Consider the following 19,849-nt stretch of genomic DNA (forward strand, 5'->3'; position numbering starts at 1 on the left):
ATTGGTCGGGAATATAAAGTGCATCTCTTTATATGGCATAAATCCAGGTCGAGAGATTTCCCTAACCACAGTAAAATGTTGCTCAATCCTGGCTTTCCGCATGGTCAGCATGAGAGGCTCTTGACTCCCCAGCATGCAAAACTATGCACCCATTTTCAGGAGTTTCAACCGATTTTGCCGTTTTAGACAGAACATGCCCTTATCATCCATACCCAAATTCGGGAGAACCTTCAATAGTGCAACTGCTTGGGTGCTTGACTATGTAAAGCCTACGTAGTATAATTGTAATAAAGAGAACGAGGCGAGCATGAAGTTCACGTTCACAGCTTTTGCACTTCAAATCATCACATACATCGAAGTAACCACCAGGGTAAGTGCGCCCTCTGATGGCGTGGTGGAATGACAGACAGCACATGAATACACAACACTATCCCTCTTGAAAGATCAGAGAAATTATGTAGCCTATGATTGAAGGAATGAGTGAGTGTAACATTACTGGCTGTATGAGAGCCAGTATGATGATATTTTTCCAGTGGCGGTGCTGGCCATGAGCTCTATGAGCTGTGCGGCTATGGACCTTTATTCCAACTGCGTTCCTGAAAAGGGCATTCTCTGCCAAGCCTTAGTGGACACAGAATCCACCATCTCTCTAGTACACCCAGGAGCACTGCCATGGACTGAGGGACCAAGACTGCCAGGCTAGGCAGCCACCAAGCTCCCCGACTCCTCACCTGTATGAAAAAGCGTGGACATATCACCCCGGTCCTCGCATCGCTCCACTGGCTCTCCATTTGCTACCACATTTTTGTTTGCCTTGAGATGGGAGAAATACAGATTTCAATGTTGGACTTACTGCTTTCAATGATGTAAATTATTTTTACATCATTGAAAGCAGGAAGTCCTATTCATGGGTTTCATTGAAATCCATATTTCTCCCATCTCAAGGCAAACTGAGGGAATGATGCACGACCATTCAAAAACATGACTGGTTTTCTAAAGATACAAAGCTAAGAGTTTACCAAAGATAACAATGTTGTCCGATTTCAATTTAATATTTTTTTCTGAATTTGGGGAGGCCTCGTTGTGGAGGCTAAGTTTTCCATTTATTCCTATGGGAAAAGGTTGTGGCTTACACTTTCATCAATATTGTATGGTGCACAATAAAGTGCTGGTGCATATTAAGTGCTAGCTAGTACATATAAAATTGCTGGCACATATCAGCTTATGAGTATGGGGCTCTGGTGTACATTAAAGTGCAATGCACAGTAAAGTTAGCCTGGCAAGCCGAACACATTAAAGACATTGTTTTGCCGATAGGTTTACAGTAAAGTCCTGGACTGGTGCATATTAAATACAGTTCACGATAAAGTGCTGGTGCATATTAGAGCAAACACTACAAATGCCATCTCAGGTTGGTGTCAATGTGAATGCCTAATACTTGCATGAAGTCCGCTGATTAATGTTATTACCATGTATGGTCAGTGGTCACAGTTGTCGCACCAGTCTACAAAACCTGTCCACAGCATCTTTGTGGATGAATGAGCTGGAGTTCAACAATGTCAAGCTATTTTCAATTGTTTCCGATTATTTATTTTCCAAGAGGAAGATGGATCAAACATAAATAAAGAAAAATGAATGTGTATGCAGCTTGTGTCAATGCATCCATAATAGTTTATTATTAGTGTGCTTGCAAAAGCACACTATTGTTCTTCCTATTATTATTATCAAATTTATTTATCTTGCAGAACATTTTTGTCTCCCTATCTTGTCCTAGGGATTTGGAGCTAGAGACGCCGTTCCACTTCTCACGCGTGCGTCCTGATGCGAGGATGGTGGCTTGTATAAAGCTTTTCGATACGCCTTGTCGTTCTCCCGTTATTCCAGTTTTTCCGGTCGATTTTTCCCCATAGGAATGAATGGAAAAGCGACTTTTGAGCGCTGATGCCCACACATTTTTCCACCTGTAGCCCAAACCGTAAGACATAAAGTCATGAAATTTGGTATGCTGATAGAGGAGACTACCCTGATTGACACCACCAGGTTTCATGCTCGCCACTCTCACGCTCTAGCGCCACCAACTGGTCAAAGATGGAAAACATGTTCATGCCCGTAACTTTTGATCCGTATGGCCGATATTGATAAAACTTATACCATTGGAATCCTCTGACTCAGCTGATTCCAACGCACCATGTGATGTAATTTTCCGCCATGATGGATTTTCCGCCATTTTGAATTTTGTTCAAAGTCAAAGTAAAGCTACCCTGGCCGCATAGTTTATCCGATCGTCATGAAACTTGGCACGCGTGATCTACAGACCAAGGTGGATCAACCGCCTTGATTTCGTCTTCATACGTCCAAGCGTTCGCCTGTGATAACCAATTAAATTCAGCGAGCGAAGCCGCCAAACAGGAAGTGCGCCTATCTTGGATATGCTGTGACGTATGAAAGCCATATTTGGTGGGATGACTTGAGACCCCATTCAAAGCACCCCCAATAAATTTGGTGTTATTTGGTCTGTCGATGGCTCTATAATTAGCAAAAACATGAGTGTTGGTGAATGTATACTATTAATCGGAATAGCTCATCTTAAATTGCTTTAGGTCATGCCAAAAGGACATTTCAGAGTGATTTAAGATACAATGTTGATATTTTTAAAAAAAAATCTATTTATTGCCATTCTTGTAAAAGGTACTGATGCGTACGCCACAGCACAGCATTGTCCCAAGTTTGACGCATACAGTTCAATGACATCATGATTTCAATCTCGATAGTACTCAATCCTCGATTGACTGACATGGGATGGTCCGCAGCGGTTCACCAATGGTGTAATTCTAGGCTCTGTGCCAAGCAATGCTCTCTGTTTGCCAGCCAATCAGCAACTCGCGTTATCGACAGTTCTGTCGACAGTTTATCGACAGTTTTCTGCCTCAGGCCAATCAGCATCTCGGATTGTCGACAGTTTATCGACAGTTCTCTGCTTCAGGCCAATCAGCAGCTTGGATTGTCGACAGTTCTCTGTTTCTCAGGGCCAATCAGCAGCTCGGATTATCTACAGTTTTTTGAACTACGGCGGCAACGAGAGTGTTTTCACTGAGTGAGTAAAACTAAAATTAAGAAAATATTTCGAATGTATTTGCGCAACATTGTCACCCCAGAGCACTTTTACAATGTACTAACATGGAATTTGTCTATGTAGGCCTATTACGGTTTTGGTATTTAAAGATAGATAATTAGTTAGCTATTTATGCTAATTCGCGAATAACTAGCATTATCGAACGTCGACACGTCAGGCGTCCTGTTTACACATGTAAACTATATTTACATTTCGAATTTCTACTCCAAACTGTAGTAATTACATCTACACAGTCTAGGGAAGCTAGCCAAATAGTCTGATCAAAGATAAAATGCATTTTGAGAGCTCGCCAGCATGTAATGTAATGTAATGTAAGGCATTGCATTGGAAATGAATGGGGTTGTATTCGATGCTACAGTGTAAACATGTGACGATCACTGAACACACACAACATATAATTATGAAAAGACCATACAGTTAGTATCTTTAGACCCTTAAGATTATAATATCACCACGTGAAATCAAAAGATAAAGTTGAAGTTTAAGTTTTATGCATTAACAATAAGCCTGTTTTTTAATTGCTGTAAATGCATTAACCCTGGGGGTCATTATTTACCTGTTGTGTCACGTTATGTTAATTTGTTATGTTATTCACTATGTTTCAATAGTGAATGTGTAGTACTAGGATATCATTAGTCTTATGTGTGTTATTCCTGGTAATATTGCAATTATATGTAGTTTAACCTGTAATGCTCGCTCAATGCAGTGCTCGTTTAATACTGTGCTGTGTCATTTCACTGTTTTGCTCCAGGCGTTGCAGCAGAGGGACGACCACTGGCACCAGCGGCGGCAGCGGGCTCAGCAGCGGCGGCGGAAGCGGTGGCAGTGGCAGTGCCAGCGTCAGCGACAGCGCCGGGCCCAGCAGCAGCGGCGGTGGATCGTCCTCCGACAGCAGCAACTGTGGTGCCTACAGGCCAGGTGCCGACAGCAGCAGCAAGGGTGGCGGTGACACTGGCAGCAGCACCGGCTGTGGCAGCATCGGTGCCTGTTCTGCCAGCGCCGTTACGGCTACTGGCGCCATTACCGCCTGCCCCCTCAGCTGCTGTCCTGGCCGTGCCACCAACAGCTGCTGCAGCTGCAACAGGACCTTTTCGTGCTACACAGCCTCTCCTCTTGGACCTCTCACTGCCCCAACAGACTGTGAGGGTGCTCCCCATCCCTAACCCCCCCCAACGCTCCCTCGGACAACGCCAGCCCCACACGTCCTCCCTCTGCCGCTGGCCGCCGCACATCACGCCGGCCCTCAGGTGCCTGCACTGCAGCTGCTGGACAGGACAGCAAGGACAACAAGCAGTGCAGGCAGCACCTCCTGCTCAGCCTGTCTCTTCATACAAAACTGAATGGGCGAGGAGGAAGAGGGCTGAGCAGAGGGCAGCGGCACAGACAGGGACAGTCACCGACAGACACACCCGCTACGGTACATTTTTGTTCTGCCGTGGCGGGTAAGAGTGTGGAGGCCTGGCTGAGGGAGATGAAGGGGAGGGACCAGGGTCGAGCCCCAGACTGATTTAGCACTCTTGCTTGGGCAGGTGTATATAGTTGTTTGCAGTGGGGACCACAAGGACCGGGACCTTGCCGCGGTGTGGAGGCTTTCAACAAACACCGGTCCATCCACCCTGCCACAACTCTTCTACAGCACACTGACACTATTTAAGAAAAAAAATGCTGTGTGTGTTCCTCCCTGATGTGCTGTTGTTGTTCTGCACCTGTGCTTTGACACCTCACACTGTCTATGCTGTCACCTGTGCTTTGACACCTTGCACTGCCTTTGCTGTCACCTGTGCTGTGACACCTTACACTGCCTACTGCCTACTATGTTGTTGTTGATGTGCTGTGTACTGTACAAAAAGAACCTAATTGTATGCCATGTGTATTCCTCCCTGATGTGCTGCTGTTCTAAACCAGGTTGTTGTTGCTCTGTACCTGTGCACCACCTGTGCTTTGACACCTTGCACTGCCTATGATGTTATGGATGTGCTGTGTAAAACAAAAAAATAACTAATTGTATGTCTTGTGCGTTCCCCCCTGATGTGCTGCTGTGGTTCTGCAATTATATGTGCTGTTGTTGTTCTGTACCTGTGCTTTGACACCTTACACTGCCTATGCTGTTGTTGATGGATGTGCTGTGAAAAAAAACAGAATTGTATGCCATGTCTGTTCCTCCCTGACAGGTCGCTGTTCTAAACCAGGTTATTGGTGTTCTTCACCTGTGCTTTGACACCTTACACTGCCTATGCAGTCACCTGTGCATTGACACCTTACACTGCCTATGCTGTCACCTGTGCATTGACACCTTACACTGCCTATGCTGTCACCTGTGCTTTGACACCTTACACTGCCTATGCTGTCACCTGTGCATTGACACCTTACACTGCCTATGCTGTCACCTGTGCTTTGATACCTTACATTGCCTATGTTGTGATTGATGTGCTGTGTAAAAAAAATAATAGTAATAATTCTATGTGATGTGTGTTCCCCCTGATATGCTGTTGTTATTCTGCACCTGTGCTTTGACACCTTACACTGCCCTGTGTTCTTATTGATGTGTGTGCTGTGTAAAACTGGCCATGCACCCTTCCAGGGGCCAGTAGCAGATCCAGATCCAGCCGAGCCAGTGGCTGGGACCAGTTATTTCCAGGCCCAAGCTGTTGTTTGACCCCTTTTTACTGAGGATTCTATTTCATGGACCTTTATTATGCATTAATTCAGTCATATGACTTCATATTTCTAATAAATTGTGTTGTTATATACTGTTATCATTGTTGTCGTGTCCTATGAAACAAATAAGATCCTATATCAATTTTAAAGCAATAAACAGTGTTTATATAGATAATAATAATAATAATACGTGTTTATATAGCTAATCATAATAACAATGATCATATTTATTGTATAATTTAGTGGAATTAACACAGGAGATAAAAAGACATACTGTAAATGAAAAATATATGTATTGCATTAACTATAGGTTCAACACAACATATTTAATCATTTTAAGAATTAGAACATGTATATAAGGTTTCCATATTATACATACGCCGATTTTACAGCAGGCTTCCATCGGGATTCGAACCTGCGACTAGGAGTGCAATTGCATGCTAACCACACGTCTTAGGTCACGTTTTTGTGTTAAGTGCGCATGCGCGCACATAGCGCGGGAAAAGAGAAGAATGCTTGGGGTCTTATGTCTCGAGACAGGGTAATTTTTAGAGATGCTATGGTCCCAAGGGACAAGTACGGACTTACTCGCTGTTGAATATAATGTGTGTTCAGTTGTTATATATAGTAGACAATCACACGATGTTTCTCAGTGACGGTGTGTTTTGGATCATTTGTATTGACCTGAGCATTCTGGGTATTTCACTCAGAGGATCATATGACACCCCCACAAAGCAGGCGAAATACCGGAAGTAGAGTGGTGTGCGTGAGGCAACGAGGATTTTAATTAGAATGTAGTCCTATGGAAATCGCAGTTACACTTTCAACAGTAAGTGTGTTTAGACTTCGAATTTCGTCACATAATTTATATCATAGCCACCTAAGAGTTTACCAAAGATAACGTTGTTGTCCATTTCAATTTAATAAATGTTTCTGAATTTGGGGAGGTCTCCTTATGGAGGTTATGGGGTTATGTTTTCCATGTATTCCTGTAGGAAAAGGTTGTGGCTTACACTTTCATAAAGTTTGTATATTTACACTTCAAATTTCGTTACACCATTTATATCATAGCCACCCTAAGGTTTAACAAAAATAACAACGTAGTCCAATGTTATTTTAATGCATTTTTCGAAATTTGAGAGGTCTAGTTATGAGGGTAGGTTAGCTAACTGCAGTTCAAATGCTAATCGCGACTAGCATCGCTAGTTGGTTTTAACTTTACCGAGGCTGTTTATACTGAATTGCAACTGCTGTTATGAAGACAGTTTGGAGCCTGACAGACGTGAAGGCAGTGAAAGGTAATGAAATGCATGGTCCAAGTAGCCTGGGAAGCCGTCTAGTTATGAGGGTAGGTTACCTAACTGCAGTTCAAATGCTAATCGCGACTAGCATCGCTAGTTGGTTTTAACTTTACCGAGGCTGTTTATACTGAATTGCAACTGCTGTTATGAAGACAGTTTGGAGCCTGGCAGACGTGAAGGCAGTGAAAGGTAATTAAATGCATGGTCCAAGTAGCCTGGAAAGCCAAACTATGTTAACTGTAGCCTAAGTTTAATATGGAACGAGTACGTGTTGCTGATATCATTTCGCAACTCATCGAGCTAGCAAGTCAAGCTAGTCTACATCAGGCAGTGCATAGATAATATTATTACACTTTTTTACAGTCAATGAAGCACCAAGTGAAAGTCAATGTTTGCTTTATATCCAGTGGCAGTGGTGCTGATGTCGTTTGAATAAGTACAGTAAACTTAGTCAGAAGATCTAAAAATATTTGCATTCATGCTAGCTGTATGGTCTATGTGCCACCTATGAATCCCCCTGTTGCAAGCTGCTGCCAAGTAGGCTGGTCATGTCTAAAGCGTGATTATTTTCAATAACTACTCCTCCTGATTGATTGTCATTGACACCGTCAGGGTATGGCTTACCAAGACAGGGAGAAAGTAAGCTGTGTATGGCAGGTGCGTGTGGTAGGCTAGGCAAGGCAGTGCTATTCCATGTAAACTGCAGTGGTGGACTGCGTGATCGCTGGTCAGGCCACCCCCAACCAGCAAAATGTGACGTGATATATATCTATATGTCTATATACTGTATCTATCTAGGATATCTGTATATATCTATGTATCTATCTATAATCTGCACTTTTTACTGCTGAACCGTGTCTTGCCCGTTTCTCTTTACTCCTCTCTCATGTCAATCTCAAGGGGGCTTGTTCAGTGGTCCCCAACGTGACGCAATAGAGTACATTGAGGGGGAAAGAAGAATCATTGCAAACCTCAAATCATTGCAACATCAAATAGGCCTACAATGGATAACAGTTTAGATGAGTAGTACCTAATGCAAATTTGTTTAATAATGCAAACCTTGCAATACGGCCTTTAACATATGTGATATTTTGGATACCCATTTCATTGCAGAGGATAGGGTAATTGTGTTTGAAGGGGACGTGACTTAACATAGGCTATAATTAACTATTTTTACGACTTGATTCAAAGCAAGGTCGGGGGCATATATATTTTTTTTACAGTTAAGAGTTTTCCGACACTCAATGTGTCGCTACCATGGCAGGATTTTTCTGCTTGGCTTTCGTTATGAAGCTTGACTTGACCTGTCATCGATGCTGCCCCGTCAGTGCAAACTACGCATATCCCTGCTAACTTAACTGGAAAGCTATACTGGACGCGTAACTGAAGCGTTCCGTTCGCGACGCGTACAATTCATTTTAGATGACTGGTCCATCTCCCACATCTGTTATAGCTACTTTAATAGTGGAAGCTAATTCAACACTTCAGTTCTGCACCGGATGTAGCTCCCCTGTACGCTCATGATTTGTAAAGCAGGCAACAATTCTGTTACCCTGAACATCTCATCTCCGGTAGCATTGTCCAGTTCTTTGCCAAATAAAATGATCTGAAATCTCATCATCCACGTATCTCACGTTAGCGATCAACTGGCAAGGCCAACTGGTCAGTGGAGTTTTTCCATTTCTTATGCAGCATCTGGCCCTAGCATCACTTTAACCATTTGCAGGCTAGAATGTTAAATTGTGTGGCTTTTTTAAATTTAGCAAACAAATCTGAAAAACGAGCCACACGCACGATAGAAAGCATAGCATTCAGTGTCTTTGTTCTGGTGCAGCACATTCCGAGGTTCATGTGGAAGCGAATGCACTCTCTTTAAAAACATATCCATTGCGTGCACCTGCATTCTGCCGTCTGCTGTCAATACAGAACAACAAACAAACAAACTTAATGTTAACGAAGTTGTTAACATTACGCCCTGAAGTAAAGTAAACTGTAGCCTATTGTTGTTTGTGCTGCAAAGAAAACTTGAATTGATATAATTGCAATATAATTATTATGGCCAAATTTCTTTTTATGAAATGATATATCAAAGCAGGTAGAAGTAACTGTAGTCACTTGACATTTCTGAGGATTTACATATTTCCATCAGGGCAGTGGTATAGAAATTCTTCAGTGGAGGGACCACACTAGTTAATCACGCCATCAACACCTTCTTACCTTTTCTTCTGTTATTACTATTCTTTAACTTTATGGTAGAAAGTGAGTCCAGCAAATTGAGAACCTAGGATCCTGTTTATGTTTATGAATGTGACTCCAGTATATGTTGAGACATAAGAGTGGAAAAGGGGGTTACATTTATATAATGCAAATGATTATGTTAACAATGTCATCGAATATGTTGTACAAACAAGAAGAGCGAAATGGTAAACTTTTAAGAAATCATCATCCACATCATAGTATGATGCTGTGTGGGGTTATGGACTTGACAGTTTTGCATGGAATTGCCCATGCAGTATATACATATTTAAGCAATATAGCACGAGTGGGAGTGGGTTGTTGCTAGATATTCCCACGGGTGTTGTTCGGCCGTAGCCTCCGGCCTCGAGGCTACGGCCGAACAACACCCGTGGGAATATCCAACAACAACCCACGATCACGAGTGCTATATTGCTTTTATACAACAATTCTACCACTTCTTTTTTGTGCTAATTTCCCATTATCATGTAAACGTTTAAATCGCTAAAACTGTCTTGTTTGTAGAACTAACTTCTCTCCGCCACAAATTTCTACTTCATGCAGGACAAACTGCCGTTACTAGTTCTAAATGGATGGTTGCTATGGCCAAAGGCCAGTCGTTAGTTCTAAAAGCAAGTTGCTATGGCCAAAAGCCAGTCGTTAGTTCTATCTCTCCCGTTGTCAAGCAATGTAGAATCTAGCCTAATAAACGTTAGCTCGCATTGCGTCTGGTTAGGACATGCTTTTAGCTTTGAAACATCACTATTTTACTTAGCCTACATGCCATCCAACTAGCTAATATCCACCTCCGTCATATTCTATGTTCTGAGCGTCTGTATTTCAGCTTGGATGCAACGTGACAGTTCGGTTTACACTTGACAATTTGACATTGTATCGCGGAGTGATTTATTATTAGCTGTGAAAAGTCCGAGTGGATTATCGTGGGATATCTCAACTCATGGAACGTCTCTCGGCCAATCAGAAACAAAGAAACCGCTTCATAGAACCCAATTGTTGTATAATAAGATTTGACACATTGCAGTTTTTTAATGCTGGGGTTATTTATAAATCAAAGAATTGTGGGTAGATGTGGGTGAACTGTGCAACATGCAGTTTGTGGACATGAGGCAGACGTAACAGACAGATATTTGTGTTTGAGGGGGTGATGTGTATGTGTGTGTGTAAGTGTGTGTGTGTGTGTGTGTTTATGTGAAAGTCTTCGTTGCTGGTCAACTCAGCGACATGCAGTTTGTGGACAAGAGGCAGATGTAACGGACTGACGTTTCTGTTTGAAAGAGTTGTTTGTGTGTGTGTGTGTGTGTGTGTGTCTTTGTTGCCGGTGTACAGTATTTCTGAATATGAATGCTGTCTGGACAGGAAATGGCACAGCTTTTATCACATGCAACCAATCCAAAATCGATTTCATATTCAGAAACGTTAACCAGTAACAGCCTGGTTGCTTTGACATATCAAAACCAAATTTTATCCTATTACATCATTTGAACAGGTGAGTCGTCCTGTTTATTTTACCATCCATTTGAGGCTATAACACATTGCAACTTATTCAACAGTGAGTAAACTGCGGATGTTCCCGCATAACAGAATAGCTATAACATTAGGCTACCCGTATTTGTTCTAGAAACATGCCTAGTTCCTTAGGCTCCCTCCTTCCTTCAGTGGTTACGTGTTTCATGCTGGCTACACGTGAACAACTCATACTTAATTCAACACAAGGTCTACAGACCTTAGAGGTGTACATTTCATTTTCATACATCAAAGCGTTAGCCCTTGACAGCCAATCAAATTCTATGTTGAAGCGTCCAAACTTTGGTAAACTTTTAAGAAATCATCATCCACATCATAGTATGATGCTGTGTGGGGTTATGGACTTGACAGTTTTGCATGGAATTGCCCATGCAGTATATACATATTTAAGCAATATAGCACGAGTGGGAGTGGGTTGTTGCTAGATATTCCCACGGGTGTTGTTCGGCCGTAGCCTCCGGCCTCGAGGCTACGGCCGAACAACACCCGTGGGAATATCCAACAAACAGGAAGTGAGGTAAAATCTCGGAGACGCTTTGAGGTATTGAGACCATATTTGGCGGCATGATTTTGGACACCATCCAAAGTAGCCTCAGTAAATGTGTTGTAATTTGGCCACTAGGGGGCGCCGCAATTAGCAAAAATGCATTTTGGCTCATATCTCTTTACGTCTTTGGGATGACATCTACATTTTTACATTGGAGGTGCTCTGGGCCATACCACTGATGAATCTAGGCAACTTGTCAGGTCAGTGTAAGAATTCGGCAATCGAGGGCAACGCCGCCAAACTCGAAGCAGCTTCGCGTCTTGGCCAAACTTTGGCGCTTTGACCTGAGGACAAGCGGTCGTGTCTCCTACCGGGCGCTGTCGTGGCGCGTCTGAGCAAGCACACTTCGCACTTTCCCACCGGGAAATGCATTCTAGTTTTATTATTATTATTATTATTATTAAAAATGTGACAGAACAAATACAAATGCAACTCTTTACATACCTGGGAAATGTTAACATAGATTAAAGTGTCTAATTTAGACCAAAAAGACTTTACACCAAGTGCTAACTAAGATTAGAAAGTTATTTTTGGTTAAGGCAGCAGAGCAACAATACAAAACCTTGGTGATCAATATGGTTACAAACCTTTAAGACAAGTTAACAACCTGCCAGTATCATGGTCATAGTTAATGCTGAAACATTGATCGAATAAACAAAACAAAAAAAACTTGTGCAAATCTACACTATTCTCGGCACTTTGCTACATACATGCACAATATCATGGCACGTTGAGAAGGCATAAGTCATTGCTGACATACTGTAGATATTAAAAAAGGCTTTCCACATCTCCCATCTCAACTACCACAGTCTTCAGCTGAGTGTAATATTCAACAGTCACCTGGCCAAGCTCCCTACCAAAGCCTGCGGTCAGAGAAAACAGATGAAAAAAATTAATGAGGAGAGACAAGATGGCCTTTCACAAATGACATGGAATATGATGCAATTGCTGTTCTGAGTTCTGTTTCAGTTGGATAAACGCATACGTACCTGACATCTTGTAGCCACCGAAAGGCATCTCTAGGGCGTTGGTGTTGTAGTTGTTTATGAAACAGGAGCCCGCCTGCAAGGCCGCGGCCACACGGTGAGCACGGGATATATCCCTACAGTGAAGGAAATAATATCAAACATTCAAGCCTCTCTTTAGTCTTTACTCCCCAAAATGTTTTCAAAATGTTGCAAAAAGTGTTCAAAATCAATAAGAATTAATTAGAACTAGTAACAGCAGTTTATTCTGTTCATTGAGAAATTAGACGATGTGTGGCAGAAAGAAGTAAGTCTACAAATAAGCTAGTTTTAACGATCAAAATGTGGAAATTATAGCAGCAAGTGTGGCAACAGTGGTATAATGGATTCCATGGCGTTCGAGTGTCAGAATAATGCACTTCGAGGTGTAACAGACACTTTGCTTTGCATAGAGTCCGTATTACCATCTCAAACCTGCATTATTTTTCTGATACTCAAATGCCGTGGAGTCCATTATCCTTTACATAAAACATTACGGATGGAGGAGTATCTTAAGGTAAACCAGACAACTGAGGTGGTACCTGGTGAAGACGCCAGAGGCCAACCCATAGGTGGAATTGTTGGCTCTCTGCAGGACCTCTTCCTCCGTGTCAAAGGGCAATACGGACATGACGGGCCCAAAGATCTCCTCCTTCACACAGGTCATGTCGTCTCTGCAGTTGTCTATAAGGACAAGCAGACATTTCCATTCATATGCAATGGAATGTTATTTCTCTTTAAGCTCTCTCATATCCTTTTAGGGCCTTAAGTTGCATGCTCGTTCAAGTAAGGCAGAGGTTCAAGGTTCAGTTAGGTTACTCACCAAGGACACAAGGAGACATGAAGAAGCCCCCTTTCAGTTTAGGGTCGCTGGGAGCAAATGGTTCACCCCCACAAAGCACCTTGGCACCCTAAAAATCAGGTCACACATCACAAGACATGGAGACAAAGAATAAAGAGGCTCTGAACAAGTGGTTTAGTCCGTATCTTAGTAGCTGAACACAATCAACAAATACAACCACTGAAGTGTTTTGATGTTAAGCAAACAATGCCCGTTTCATTTCTGACCATATTTATTATAGTGTGTCCATTTCTAAGGGCCACCCTGTCACAATATATTGGACCTGAAAAGTGTTTCAGACTGATGACACACTACATAACTGAAACACCAATCTCAGCAAAGGAATACTCAAACCGAAACTCAAATTGTCATGAAATGACACTTGCTTACTCCACTGTCCGTGTGGAACTGTACCTGTTTCTTAGCCCCGTCGATGTAGGCCAGCACCTTGTCGAACTGTGGCCTGCTGATCAGGGCGCCCATGCGGGTACCCTCCAGCTGAGGGTCTCCCAGAGGGATGGCCTTGGTCCTCTTCACCACCTCTTCCAGGAACTGCGGCATGATGTCTTTCTGGACGTACACTCGGGTACCGTTACAGCACACCTGAGAGCAGCAGCAGCACACAAGTCGTGCTTTCAATATCATTCATTCTGCTGATGTGTTTACCATGTGTGCATCTCAGATATTTGTCTTAAAAAAATAATACATATACCGTAAAACTCCAAACAATAGCCCGGGCTTTTATTTTGCCAAATCGCCAAAATGCACCGGCGTGTATTTGAGACAGGCGTCTATATGAGACAGGCGTTTAATTTAGTGTTGTTAGTTGAGTGTAGGTTTATTGTAGGATTAGAAATAACTACCCAATAGCATAAGCAGTCGGAAAGCATGACAACAGGAGGTTACCACATTATATTACGGTAGGCTACTTTATTTAGCCTATAATTCGAATGTGTTTCACAAATCAGATCATATTAGAATTAGCCTACTATTAGATATGTCTTAAATTATTGGCAGCTTAAAATAGGCCTAACGAAACGATGTGACAGCGGGCTGAACAATTCAAGTTACCATCGAGCCTGTAAACTTGTTGCCCCTGATAACACATCAACAATAAAGAATGAATGCTACTCTGTAAAACAACTGATCCTATTAATGCTATCACCGTGATCCTCAAGGCTAGGCCTACTACAAGTTGATTTGCGAATTCCTCCTCCTCGTCGCTCTCCTCCACTTGCCTGCTTTGCTTGCGCAGCTCCCGATGCGCAGGGCTCTCCCTCTTTGGAGACAGACGTTACAGCTCAGCCATACGCACCCTCTTTGGATCAACCGAGAAATATCTTGCCGCTGCTTCTCCCGAATTTTGTTAGGCAAATTTGACAACTATCAGCTTAAATGTCATTTAAATCAAGTCTTCTTCTTTTCCGCCACGGTATTGAGAGAAATGCGGAGAAACGCGGAGAAACGAGAGAAAGTGAAACTAAACAAAGAAAGTTCGTGATAAAATATGTTGTCTAGTGCGCAATTTTAAAAAATGGCATTAATTAAGTAATGCAGGACATAGGCCATTGTCGAAAAAAGTTAAGCATTTGGATCTCTGGCTTTCACCTCCGCAGTCATGTAAGGGATAATCAACGACGCGCCGTGCGTTTATAGGAAAATAATGCACGTTCGAAGTGGTAATAAGGACCCGACGCCGCAGGCACCTGCTGGCGATCTGACGCGTATAAGAAGAATAAATACCCGAAACTAAAAAAAAACAGACCAGGCTTCTGTTGGAGACCGGCCTGTAACCCCAAATCTGTAGCCACACCGGGCGTTTAAAAGAGACATGCGTCTATTTGGGACTCGGCTATTGTTTGAAGTTTTACGGTATATGTATGTATAGATAGATAGATAGATAGATAGATAGATAGAGAGAGAGAGTCTACTGGACAATTGAAAGGAGGATTCAGGTGTTCTGTCTTCTACATCTCCATTTCTCAAGGTCCCCCTGAAAACAATCGGTTTTACCCAGCTCGAGTTGCTGCAGCCAACTGCTAAAGCAGCCAGGCAGCTACTGCGCTACACTCTTGGGCCACGTTCATGAGCCCCCATGTTCATGCACCCATGTTCCACTCATGTTCAAGAGTGTAGCGCTGTACAGTATAGCTGCATGGCTGTGTCAGAGTTCCCCTTTAACTCTGACCTAACCGCAAGAGACTTCAGACCTCAGTTTTTGCACTGATTCCAGTATGCATTAACAAATTGTCCAACTTCACACACCTGGCCCTGAGTCAGGAAGTTAGCCATCAGTGCACCTTTCACAGCGTTCTCCAGCTCACAGTCCTTAAAGATGATCAGAGGAGACTTCCCTCCCAGTTCCATGGTCACCTGCTTTACCCCTTTAGAGGACATCTCCATGACCTTGAAGAAAACATTACTCCATTTACACAACACATTGTGGCATAATAGCACACAACATCCTGAAGCAGGTTATAGGTAAAAAATCAAACTATACTGAGGACAAATACTGAAAAGCTGGCAGGTGTTTCACAGAGGTCAATTACCAACATGTTTTATCTGTCTGGAAGTCTGACTTTCTATTACAAAATCAGTTAGGTTAGCACACCATTTTATATGACCATTATCTAATCAAGACCTGGTCAGTATCAAAGGTTTGTCCAGTATCTAAGTGCATGTGAGAAATGGATGACCCAAGCTGTGTTATTGGGTCATCAAATAGTGTTTATCACCCTCTTGGTGAGATGCACAGAAATGCTGTACACACAAAAGTCATACAGTACAGCTAAAAACCCACTGTATTTTACCTTCTTTCCAGTCGCGACACTGCCTGTAAAAGACACCTTAGCCACTGTTGGATGGTGGCACAACAGGGTCCCTGTCTCTGCCCCACCCTGGACCACATTAAAGAGCCCCTCTGGTGCCCCAGCTTCCTTAAAGACCTCTGCCAGTATGACTGCTGAGACGGGAGTCATTGGGGAGGGTTTGAACACCATGGCATTACCTGAAAAGGGAAACAATGCAGGGTTATGAGAGGTTAGAAAAACACTGTGTGTTTTAACAGGGGCAGACTAACGAGTTCAAAATACTTGCAAACAATCAGAAAAGAAAACAAATTTGTTGAAGGGGTGGGCAGGAGTTGAACTCTGAGCATAAAATATTTCGGAACTGGATCAACTGCATGAAATGCCTGGATGGTTTCTGGTACATGAATTTAGATAGATAGTCATGCTGTTGCTTCTTTTGGGCTTGCTTCAGACCTGTTGTTTCTGAGTAGATTCCATGCAGCGCCTACACGTGCACAGAGGGCATTTTAACCGATGCCTCTGCGCTTTTAACTGTAGGCTCCTCTAACAAGACCACCCCAGAAATGTAACTTCGGGAGTTCGGGGAGTGGAAGCTAACTATTTTGGTCTTGGGTCACTTCTTTTGGGCTTATTTTGAGAGACCTGCTGCCTGTTTTACCTCATGTGACACTGCAACACTGTCTACCATTAGAACACAGGAGTGATGGTTGCTAGAAATGGGCCTCTGGACACCTATATATATATATTCCGTTAAAAATCAGCCATTTCCAGCTAGAATAGTCGTTTACCACACTGATGTCTAGACTGTATTTCTGATTAATTTAATGCTATATTCATGAAAAAAAAAAATCTTCACAAAATGAGGACATTTCTTTTTTTGACCCCAAACTTTTAATTGGTAGTGTATGTGAAAGGATTACTGTACATGAATTGATACATAAATGTCAGAATAATCTTAATGTATCTTTCTGGGTTAACCCCTGAAAATGAATTGAACTGAAGATAAAGTTGACACGAACTGAAGATATGGTTGACACAAACTGCAGAAATGGTACAAGGTCAAGCACAATCAAAAAGTGGGAACAGACAGTCATACCACATGCCAGAGCTGGAGCTGCCTTCATCACAGCGATTTGGAAGGGGAAGTTCCAGGCTCCAATGCCCACGCAGACCCCCAAGGGCTCCCGACGAGTGTAGGCAAAGGAACCACCTGGGAGCTGGATGTGTTGGCCTATATAGGGAGCAGAAACACAGTTTGTTTGTTTGTTTGTTTAATGAGACAGACAGAGAAATACAACAACTCCAAAACAGTGTACACAGATCTAAAAGAAAAGAAAAAGCAGTTGAAAATCAGTAAATAAGAAAAGTTTTTAGAAATATTTCAAACACTTCAAGATATTAAAATCTAATGAGTGCCCGTCAACTAATCAGACAAAAAAAAAAAAAAACATCAGTTTGGTGTGATAACATGAGGACATCACATGTGGATAAAGGTTAAGAAAATATATTTATTACAGAAATGTACTGAAAACAGGAAGTGCAACCAGAAAAGAGTGATAAGGCTCTTCTCATTTGTCTTTTTTTATCTGTCCTCCCTTCTTTCCTTCCTCAGTCCTCCCACTCGTTCCCACTGATCTATAAAGAACATTGAATAGACTATCCCATTGTTGCCGCCCCATTATTCTTTATAGATCAGTGGGAACGAGCCGGAGGACCAAGGAGAGAGGAGAGAGGTTGAGAAGGGGCCATAGTAAGAGGCAAAAGTGTAAATATGTAAATCTGAGTTATATGTTGTAAAGGAGAGAAAGCCAAAAGAGACACATGTGGTGAATGAGAGGGACCATTGAACCCTAGTCAGGTAGCCTGTTTTATAGCACCAGGTACAGCAATCAGGTGACAATCAGCACATGTGCCTTAGCTCCACCCAGTAAGACAGAGAGACAGGCAAGGAGGGAGACAGGCAGAAAAAAAGGGGGATTCGACTTGATGTAGCCGCCTGCCTCCGTCTGACTTGCTGACTTGCTGACTTGCTCGTGATTAGTTCTGAGATTCTGATACGTTTTCAAACCAGAATTGTGCATAGGTCATGGTTGAAAACATATCAGAATCACAGAAATAACTACATTATGTAGTTGTCTTCAGATGGCTGCAGGTGGCTACATCAAGTCGAATCCCCCCTTACGGCAGGGTCATAACATAACCCACCTGACAGAGTCGGGGCAATCCCAGCGTAGTATTCTATGCACCTCGCAGCCGTCTCAACGTTCACCTTAGCCTCTGTGATGGTCTTCCCATTGTTGGCCACTTCCACTCTGGCTATTGCATCTCTATGCTCCTGTTCAGATTACGTAAATGGGGTGATTTTAACAACATAGACTGTTGTTAAAACCGAGCAAGCAAGCAAGAGAGAAAGAGAGAAGCAATAGAGAAAACCACAACATAATCCTATAGCCTGATCAAAACTCTGCGATGCTTGTCAAGTTTGTAAATGCAAAAAGCATTTAAGTTTGTAAAAATCTAAAACCATGACTGGTTTATATACATTTTTATGTTGGAAAAAAAAATCTGCTTGTCTTACTCTTACCCTAATGATGCGAGCTGCTTCCAGCATGATGCGGGCTCTCTCCATGCCAGCCAGCTTGCTCCATTTAAGGAAGGCGGAGTGGGCGCTCTTGATGGCCTGGTCAACCTCCTCCTCTCCACAAGGCACCAGGTCACAGAGCACACGGCCTGTAGCAGAGTATTCAAACAATGGCCAGCAGGAACTTGCCAAGTCATATTTTGTGAAAAGAAAATATAAGACTTCTAGGCCAACTCTTACCATGGCATCTACAACATGATAAGTTGCATTCATACAAACAAAATCAATGGACCATCTTCCTTCATAAAATAACCATAGACAATGTTGATAAGCAAGCCCTTGTTTAGTGTTGCAGATCAGCTGAATTGAGGACAACTCAAGCCTGCATCTCTCTGCTGATCTTAACTTATATTATCTGAGGATCCTGATCCTGATCCTGTTAATCATTAATCATTCATCTGATATTAATGATAAATCCTTCACTAAGAATCCCTTGGTCTAACCAAATTAGATTGTGAGGTTATTATTACTGCCATATTACTCTCAACGTTAAATAGCATCGTTAGGGTGGGCCTACTGCCATCCAGAAAACGCACCTTGGAACCATAGCACCTTGGCAAGGCTACAGCGAATAGATTATCTACCGAATGGGATGGCGATGTTTACCCACCTGTTGCAGGTTCATACACGGGCTCAACACTCTTTGTGTCCTTGGGCCGCACCCTTGCGCCGTTCCAAAAATTCAGCGGTTCCTTGACCACCAAAGTGCCTGTGGAGACATTTCTGAACTCGGGGAGCTGAATAAGGGACTGTTGCTGAGCCATTTGAGCTGCAGAAATAGAAATAGAAACGCAGCAAACATGAGATGGTAACATTTTTCTTTTGGCAGCAAACATGAAACAGTAACATTTACCCGTTCAAACATTAAACAGTTGTTTGATGAGTCGGTAAAAAGTGACCAGACTGCAGAGTAAAGTCGCTTGACCATTCCTGCATCAATAATTATTATTCTTAATCTTAAACCTTTTTATGCAGTCAACATAAACACTTTGCACTGTCGGCAACAGTTTTGTGATAAATAGATCTACCCTAGTTCTCACCTTAATTACTTTGAACGTCTATCCTTTTCAGTGGATCACAAAGTGTGCATGTAGCGGTCCCCACTTGTCTGCGCCCTGAAGCACGGAACGAATA

At 42.6% G+C, this 19,849-nt stretch overlaps 2 protein-coding genes across 2 annotated transcripts; one reads left to right on the forward strand and one right to left on the reverse strand.

Moving 5' to 3' along the window:
* Positions 1 to 307: 307 nt before the first annotated feature.
* On the forward strand, positions 308 to 5,873 carry LOC134101593 (uncharacterized). The gene is made up of 3 exons (XM_062555300.1): positions 308 to 370; positions 2,811 to 3,094; positions 3,885 to 5,873. Exons 1-3 carry the CDS (start codon positions 308 to 310, stop codon positions 4,294 to 4,296), a joined length of 759 nt encoding a protein of 252 aa, XP_062411284.1. The 3' UTR covers positions 4,297 to 5,873.
* Positions 5,874 to 11,795: 5,922 nt separating this feature from the next.
* Positions 11,796 to 19,849, reverse strand: LOC134102650 (4-trimethylaminobutyraldehyde dehydrogenase A-like). Its single transcript, XM_062556819.1, has 12 exons — positions 19,756 to 19,849; positions 19,326 to 19,484; positions 18,659 to 18,804; positions 18,280 to 18,409; positions 17,171 to 17,305; positions 16,075 to 16,271; positions 15,530 to 15,670; positions 13,679 to 13,867; positions 13,247 to 13,334; positions 12,966 to 13,107; positions 12,409 to 12,521; positions 11,796 to 12,282 (listed from the first exon to the last, which is right to left on the reverse strand). The coding sequence occupies exons 2-12, from the start codon at positions 19,477 to 19,479 to the stop codon at positions 12,188 to 12,190; spliced, it is 1,530 nt and encodes a 509-aa protein (XP_062412803.1). The 5' UTR covers positions 19,480 to 19,484; positions 19,756 to 19,849; the 3' UTR covers positions 11,796 to 12,187.

Source organism: Sardina pilchardus, chromosome 15, assembly GCF_963854185.1.
Source record: "Sardina pilchardus chromosome 15, fSarPil1.1, whole genome shotgun sequence".
In the NCBI taxonomy this organism is placed as follows: Eukaryota; Metazoa; Chordata; class Actinopteri; order Clupeiformes; family Clupeidae; genus Sardina; species Sardina pilchardus.